Source organism: Solea solea, chromosome 14 (assembly GCF_958295425.1).
Source record: "Solea solea chromosome 14, fSolSol10.1, whole genome shotgun sequence".
NCBI classification, from domain to species: Eukaryota; Metazoa; Chordata; class Actinopteri; order Pleuronectiformes; family Soleidae; genus Solea; species Solea solea.
In genome coordinates this window covers 6,354,515-6,363,366 of record NC_081147.1, presented here as the reverse complement: position 1 = coordinate 6,363,366, position 8,852 = coordinate 6,354,515, and the positions used below count along the sequence as shown (strand labels likewise).

The 8,852-nt window shown below is 39.9% G+C and overlaps 1 protein-coding gene across 1 annotated transcript; it reads left to right on the top strand.

Moving 5' to 3' along the window:
- The first annotated feature begins 330 nt into the window (after window positions 1-330).
- Window positions 331-8,533, top strand: LOC131472834 (dnaJ homolog subfamily B member 13-like). Its single transcript, XM_058650296.1, has 9 exons — window positions 331-398; window positions 494-597; window positions 1,126-1,287; window positions 1,401-1,549; window positions 1,642-1,755; window positions 2,800-2,913; window positions 2,994-3,070; window positions 3,178-3,300; window positions 8,236-8,533. Exons 1-9 carry the CDS (start codon window positions 331-333, stop codon window positions 8,291-8,293), a joined length of 969 nt encoding a protein of 322 aa, XP_058506279.1. The 3' UTR covers window positions 8,294-8,533.
- Window positions 8,534-8,852: the final 319 nt, after the last annotated feature.

Sequence of the window (8,852 nt, the reverse complement as noted above, 5' to 3'; positions counted from 1 at the left end):
CAACTCATTGACAGCTTGCCAATAGATGAGACCAACTTTAAGTCACATCATTCCAAGCCAGACATGAAAACAAATGAAGCTGGTGGTGCCCTAGACTTGCACAATAAAAATTTATTCAGCATGCAAAATGAATCTATTAATAAAAAAAACCCACATTCCTGAGAATGTGTTTTATTCCAACTGCAAAATATATATATATAAAAAAAGTATAGGTGTGCGACATCAAAGGAAAATGTCAAGTGACATAATTTTTGTGTCACATGAGGAAAGCAAGTTAATGCCCTGGAGCTTCACACCAGACTCTGAAAGTGTCGAGGTTTGAATTTCACAATGACTTTCGATTATTATGAGACTCTGGAACTGAACAGAGATGCAACAGATGCAGATATCAAAAAAGCGCAAGTTATTTTTTGTAAACTCCCTTCAGATGTTTAAATCATTGACATTTGGCACATTATTACATTATCGCTACTTCTTCCTTTTTTTTGCACAGATATCGACGTCTTGCATTGAAGTTCCACCCGAGCAGCAACAGAGAACCTGGAAGCAAGGATAAGTTCACTCATCTGGGTGAAGCCTATGATGTTCTCAGCAACCGTAAGTAGCTCTGTGTGTGAACTTGTATTTTTTACCTTTTCTGCCATAACCACTGACCTTTTCATGACCAGTAGTCCTCAAGGGGACGAAAACCTCATGATGCAGAACCTCATTTCTGAGGAACAGGTTAAGTTTAGGGCTATGATTTAAACTGTGATTAGGTTAAAGTTAGGGTTAGGCATTACCAGGTTATGGTTGAGGTGAAGGATAAGCCTTTGTTTAGGCTGTCAAAATTAATCTGAGTCCAATCAGTGCAATGCCCTAAGAAAAATAGGTGCACAAATCTGTGTGTTTTATGTGTATGTAATTCGTAGATAATACATGAGTGTAAAAGTATATACGTGTGTATATCATATTTAAACACACAGTTAATGTCACCCACAACTCAGATTTTGTACTGTAATATATAGTGGAAACACAGGTCTGCACAACAGATCCTGACGCACACTACAATGATTTGAGTTTTTGTGGTGAATCTGTAAACTTATAAACATGTTTTCATAAAAACATTGTTGATTTTTTTAACAGCTAGGAAAAAGGCCACTTATGACAAATTTGGTGAGGAGGGTCTAAAAAGTGGTATACCGCCTGAGTTTGGCATTGGTGGAGCTTGGTCAACTAAGTATAACTACCATGGGCAACCAGACAAAACATTCAGGCAATTCTTTGGAGGTGACAACCCATTTGCAGGTGAGAGAATATGAATAAAACCCAGATAAACACAAATACAGTAATGTGAATCTGTTTTATTTAACAGCAACTACACTGATCTGATTTTCCATTTGCAAAATTTACATTACTAGACTTCCACACTAATGAGGCACCACTTAGGTTTGGTGGCCTCCAACAAGTAGTGGTAAAGACACAAGACCCTCCAGTAGAGAGAGACCTTAACTTGTCCCTGGAGGAGCTCTTTCATGGATGCACAAAACAGATCACGATATCTCGGAAGGTTAGGAAAGAAGAAGAATGGGGTTTCGATTCTGAAGTTTTACATAAGAATAAACTAATCACACTGTTTTATTTGCCACATTTGATCAACAGGAATTGACTGAGGAAACACAAACGTTCATTATTAAACAGAAGATTAAAACAATTGATGTAAATCCTGGATGGAAAGACGGCACAAGAATAATTTTCCCCAAGGAAGGAGATCAGGTAAATGAACCATCATGTGATATTCACCCATTCATTGTCTACTGCTTTATCCTCCACATGAAGATTGTGAAAGTACTGGAGCTAATCCTATCTGACATAGGCGAAAGGCAAGATACACCCTGGACAGGCCACAAGTCTATCGCAGGGTAAACATATAGGGCCCTATTTAGATGATCTAAAGTGCATGGCGCAAGTGCATTAGGGTGTGCTATTTACACGGCATGTAATCTCAGCGCAAAGTGAGGCACATGATGCAAATTGTTGTCTGACTTCTTCATAGGAATAACATTTTGGGATAACATCAATTAAGCCAATCAGAGTTTCACTTGTCATTCCCCTTAAACCTGCATTGTTATTTAAATGTAAATGGATGAACCTGGAGATGTGAACAATTCTCTTTAAAGAGACTTTAAAGAAATGTGCCAAAGACAGGTTTGAGGTTTAAAATAAATGTGAAGTAAGCGGAAGCAGATAGGCAGAAGTCGATGGTGATTGCGTGCACAGTCTCACATGATGTGCAGCTGCAATACAAATATATGTTTTACATTTTAACATGAGTTCTGTAACACCACTGTTGAGGATGAATAATGCACCTGTTCTTCGGTGCACTTTTACCCGTCTATGTTGGTGCATCCAATGTGCCACCTAAATACACATGAAAATGCTGTGTCATTGACTTTAGACCAGGTTTCCGTTGGTCAGTGGTGCAGTGGTTTTCTGCTGCCTCAAGTTCACAATTTGCCAACATTGCACCTAACAAATGACAACTGCACAGGTTGGAAGCTAGCAATGATAATTGCTTTGCTTTTTTTGCTAGATGTAAGGGGCAACTATATACCCTCACATTCACACCTACGGTCAATTTAGAGTGTCCAATTAACGCATGTTTTGGGACCGTGGGACCTGGAGAGACGACACAAGGAGAACTTGCAAACTCCATATGGCTGAACTAGGATTCTATCCAGGGACCTTGCTGACTTTTCATTAGATAATTGTTTTAAAGAAAGGATCCTGACTAAAATGTGATTATCCTTTAACATTTAGGGACCAAACAACATCCCTGCAGATTTTGTGTTCATAGTGCGACAGAAGAGTCATCCTCTGTTTGAAAGACAAGAAAATGACCTGATCTACAAGGTCCACATTTCTCTGGAGATGGTGAGTCATTGTAACATGTTTTTTATTATCAATCAAACCTAGAGTAAAAGAAACTGAAGCAAAAATAATCTTTCCCACAGGCCCTGACTGGATTCTCTGTAAATGTGGAGACACTAGATGGCAGACTACTCACCATCCCTATTAATGACATTGTGCAGTAAGTACTTTCCCATACTGGGGTCAAAGTAGAATTGTCTGTATATACATAACATTCAGAGTGGTTTTTTTTGTTATGTTTTTTTGAGTTTTTCCATTTGTCATCAGACCTACGTACAAAAAAGTGGTGAGTGGAGAGGGAATGCCACTGTCTCAGGATCCTTCACAGAGAGGAAACCTCATCATTACGTTTCACATCCACTTTCCTGAGAAGCTTTTCCCTGAGCAAAGGTATCTGATCAAAAAAGCTCTGAAATAGTGTACACAACTCACAGCATTGAGGCCTAGAAATTGAATAATAATGAGAAAAAAAGCATAATCCACATGGAAGAATAGTCCAGAAGGGGGCAATAATGCAACATTACCGATGCCAATTGTTGTAAAACACCATTAATTCACCAACAAAGGAGGCAACCTGTAGTCAGACTGTTATTTCAGGCAGAGAGATGGTCAGGAAGAGATGTGTTGTGGAGAAACAGAAGGAGTAAGCGATGTGCTGTTTATGTTGTTTAGCCAGCATGCTGTCACATTTAGAATTACTTGACAGAAGAGGTGGTTGACTAATGAATGAACTGCATTGTTGAAAGACAGTTAGTCAAAGAAATAGAAATAATGAATCTGAGGCTCTGGAGTACATTTTCATCTATCAAGACGGGAGCAAAGCTGGTGAAAGACAAGACTGAGATGATGACACTGTAGAGCCAAGAAACAATATGATGATAAGATGGGATATTGTAGTTTTGTAATTCTAGAAGATAGCTTTAAGTCAACATCATCGTAGCAAGTTCCTGTTAAACCCCATAGAAGAAGATTTATAAGACAGTGTAAGAAATAAGAATCTGGGGCCTCATTTATGAAGTTGTGTGTCGGTACACCTGAAATGTTGGAGTATGTAGGAAACACAGGATTTGCTTGCGCAAAAACATATTTGGATTTTTAAAACCATGCGCGCGAACGTCAGGCGCCAGCTCCTCTTTATAAATCACAACCAACTCGTATGCGGCGCAGCTTTTGCAGGCTTGAGGTAATGCCCACAAGTTACTAATATTCATTGATCAGAAGTGACTGGAAAATCATGGCAAACCCAGAGAAAAGAGGAAGTTCACACAATCTGAGGCAAAAAAAACATTTTAGACAGTTTTGTCATCGCTTATTACAAAAAAGATGTGAGTGGCAGAACGTGGCAAATGCTGTAAATGCAGAAGGTCAATGTTGCTCCACAACAGCACAATAAGTCACAATAAGTGGCAGGTCAACACGCGGAAGTCGAAACCCGTTGACAATCCATTCATCATCACTGGCCAGTAGATCTGACTCTTCTCTGAAAATGATCTCCCTCTCAAGCTTTGGTTTGTCTGATCCTCATCCTCTAGCAGAGACAAATCAACTATTTTGCGTCATTGCGCATTGTGATAACATTTCTTTTTATTCTCTCCACATCCTATTAAAATAGATCAGGTTCAGATCGTTTATATACTGTATGTCATCAGTGTTGGGGATCAAAATTAGTGGCAATAATTTGATTGATAAAAATAAATATATATATGTACAAATAATAATTTTAATATTTCTTTATTAAATATTTGGAAGAAAATATAAAATATTAATTAATTTTAAAACAGGGAAAAGACAATCAATCTTTGCCTTTAAAATCAGTCTAAATAATCACTGTAATTGACTATAATATCAAATATATCCCAATTGAAAAGTAATGAAGGTATGAATCCGAGCACTGACCCTCTCAACCCCTGTTAGTCGTGTACAAAAAACAGAATGTTCCTGCACGTGTTCGACGCAAGAGGGCGCCTATGAGGGAGCTCTCATTCACGAATGAAAGAGAGAGTGAGTGAGTGAGTGAGATAGAGAGAGAGAGAGTACACGATTGAGTAGCGGGCAGACACAGAGTGTGTTTCAAAGCACAGCGTGTTCTGTGAATGAAACAAAAGGATCACGTGCGTGAGAGTTGATGGCTAACCACACAGACTCGACACAGGCAGAGCCAGGCCAGTCGGTGAATTTTACCGTTTATACCATGGATGTATTATAAGAACTGGATAGAGCACTATGAGGAGCCGTATAGGCCATCATTTCTTTTTTACCTCACACATACACAATTTTACCTCTTACATTCACTTTTTTAGCTCTCACATTCACTAGTTTTGGCTCTCACATCCACAATTTTACCTCTCACACACACAATTTTACCTCTCATATACACTCTTTTAGCTCTTACATTCACTTTTTTTTAGCTCTCATATTTACTATTTTTGGCTCTCTAAAACACTTTTTTTTAGCTCTTACATTCACTTTTTTTTAGCTCTCATATTCACTACTTTTGGCTCTCACATACATTTTTTTTAGCTCTTACATTCACTATTTTTGGCTCTCACATACACTTTTTTTAGCTCTCATATCCACTATTTTTGGCTCTCACATACACTTTGTGTGTGTGTGTGTGTGTGTGTGTGTGGAGCGTTTTTGTGTGAATGCAAGGTACAAAAAAAGTATGTGTGAGAGCAGAAGGCCTTCCGGTCATGTGACGAAAAGCAGGAACTGTGAACAGGTAGCGCATCATGACGGCTGGGAGAGAACGAGAGCGCCTCGGCCAAGCTGCCGCTTTATCTTCACCAGAAGCCATTCAGAATGTATCAAATAATACATCACTTCAACAACCTGCTACAACCAGACATGCCTCAGTTGACGGTGAAATCACGTCACTGTTTCCTTCTGGTTGTAGCAGTACTAACATGCCACCGATGGCCATAGGTGCTGATTTATATTTTTGCCCTTGGGTGCCCAAATTATATAAATTCCATCTTATAAAGATCATATAATTCTGACTATATAGGGGTGGTATGCTCACTGCTTCTGAACATCTGATTTTAAAAGAATTTCTTTGTTTTCTAATTCATGCTATATAGCCTATTTTGATGGACTCGGAACACCGAGAGGGTGCTGTACTATTCAGGTGGGTCAGAGGGAGAGAGAAGGTTTCGTCACATGACCGGAAGGCCTTCCACTCTCACACATACTTTTTTTGTACCTTGCATTCACACAAAAATGCTTCACACACACACACACACACACACACACACACAGACACACACACAAAAGTGTATGTGAGAGCCAAAAATAGTGAATATGAGAGCTAAAAAAAAGTGAACGTGAGAGCTAAAAAAGTGAATGTAAAAGCTAAAAAAGTGTATGTGAGAGCCAAAAATAGTGAATGTACACCTCACATCACACAGAAACTGCATGTGTGTATTCAAGATTTTATTTCTTTGAGTAAAAAATATCACACCAAATAAAAACTAAAGAAAGAAACAAGTGATAAAATTAAAAAGAACAGCAGCACCTGATGCTGTGTCACTGGGGTGGTACTGAAATATTTTAAAAGTGCATCTGAAGAGAGAAGAGAAGTAAATGTGACGACTGCATGTTACATTTTAATAAAAACACAGATACTTGGTGTGCTATACATGAGACTAATATAGACTAATAATGAAAATGTGAGAGTCATTCAACTTTATTGTCATTGCAGTGCAATTCAGTCTAACCATAGTGAAAAAAAATGCAGTGCAGTGAAATTAATATATATGTATATATAGCCTATGAATGATATGGGAAAGCTAAGGTATGAAATATTAACAGTAATACACTTTAACTGCACTTTAACACTGATGTAAACTTTAACAAACATAAACTGCGACACATAAAACCAAAGGCTTACAACCACCCTATTACAAAGGGGATGGACAACTAAAATCATTTTAACTGACATACAAGCAGGAAAGACACCTGTAAAATAACACCTGAACAGGCCTAACGTTAAGTTTCCAAACGTCCCTGATGAATTTAAGGTGGAGTAACATTAACACACGTCGACTCAGCTATTTATTGATTATTAAACAATGTTGCTATCGTCCGAAGTAAGCTAGCAAGCTAACACTCTGCTCCAACAACGGTAACTACGATGCATTAAACTATTAATTTCATGCACTTCATCACATTGACATTACTGTACCTCAATCTTTTTCACGTTTTTCTTCCTCTTCTTTCCTTCTTTTCCTTCCTTGGGCGCCGGATGGCTTCAGTCTTTTGGACATAATTCCGATACAGTGTCATTAATCTTTTTCTTCGTCTCTGGGTCACGGTCCAGTCAGATTCAGGCAGCTGGCCTCTTGACCCCGCCCCCCTCACAGAGGGCAGGTACAGAACAACGGCTTGTTGCACCCAGAAAAAAAACTTCTGCATTATTTAACAATCTTTGCTATGACTTTATGTCGCTGTGGGCTTATATAATATTTCGAAATAATAGTAATAATGGCACTGGTAATAAAAAAAAAAGTAGTATTTATAATTTAAAAAAAAAATTATTATTATTTTTTTTTTTTCTCCGTTTTCGGAGCCCCCTGCGGATGACGGCGCCCCTAGCATTTGCCTATACTGCCTATGCCCAGGGCCGGCTCTGTATACGACCCTCATAGAGCACTGCCCCCTCAATTTAGTCATGGTGGCCACTAGTGGTACTGCAACAATACTGCAAAAAATACTCATGCTTGATTTTCAAGCATGAAGCATATTCATTCACTGATGTACTGTATGTTCATTTTCAAAAATGTTCGAGACATGGACACAGGCATGTATAGATCTTTATATTCTATATTTTTAATTCATGTAGTTTCACATTTGTAAAACCTCATACCTTCATACTGACATCGTGAACACGGGGCAGATGAAGGTGTGGACTGTGGAGCTGTGACGGTGTGATACACTGAGACCTGCGGTCACTTCATCCCTGATTCCCGGGGAGGCTGCTTGTCTTAACGTCATGATCGGTTCATAAAGTTACTGATAAATGTGATGAACACATGGATTAGAGTGAAAGAATCTGGAGTTACAAGACTACTTTTAACACGTTGTTTTTGTTCCTAATAATATGATCATGTCTGCAGGTTTTCTGGCCTGACTTTATTTTAATATTTTATGATTAATTTATCAACCAGAAATTGTAATTATAACGATTGTACTAGGGAGGTGTGGTTAGAGCGGCGACTGCTGGAGGAGAGGGAGGAGTGGCTCAGCCGGTGATCAGACAGCTGGACAGAATCAGGTAGTCAGTCAGCTATATAAGCACACTTGTAACCTGGTTCTGGTCTCTTGCAGTAGGCTGGGTCCACAAAGAGGAGCGAGGAGGACACGTGCCGGCGGCCACGCGCCATAACTTCGCCCAGCTGAAGAGAGCCATCTTGGACCGGCTAGGCAGGACTCCGGAAGGACACCGGTGACGGTTCAGGGGGCTTTCTTTTGAAGAAGCCGGCCGCCCCTTTGCATACGCACAGCAACTACTGGACACAGCGAGGCGCTGCCTCCAGCCGGGGATCCAATCTGCGGAGGACGTCGTGGGACAGGTGGCAGTTCATCGGTGGGTTACCGTTGTCCACAGCTAATTGGGTCCAGTGCCACCGCCCCCCCCAACATCGAGGCAGCGGTCGTCCTCGCAGTTGTTTCAAGTTATCCCCCGAGTTGGGATCCCGAAAGAGATCCTGACTGATCAGGGCACATCATTTATGTCATGTACACTATGAGAGCTATACGAATTACTGGACTAGTGTCTACCATCCCCAGATCAACGGCCTGGTGGAGCGGTTTAATAAGACACTAAAGAACATGATTCGTAAGTTTGTGCACGAGGATAGCCGTAATTGGGATAAATGGTTCGACCCTCTGTTGTTTGCAGTGCGGGAGGTTCCCCAGGCCTCCACAGGATTTTCTCCCTTTGA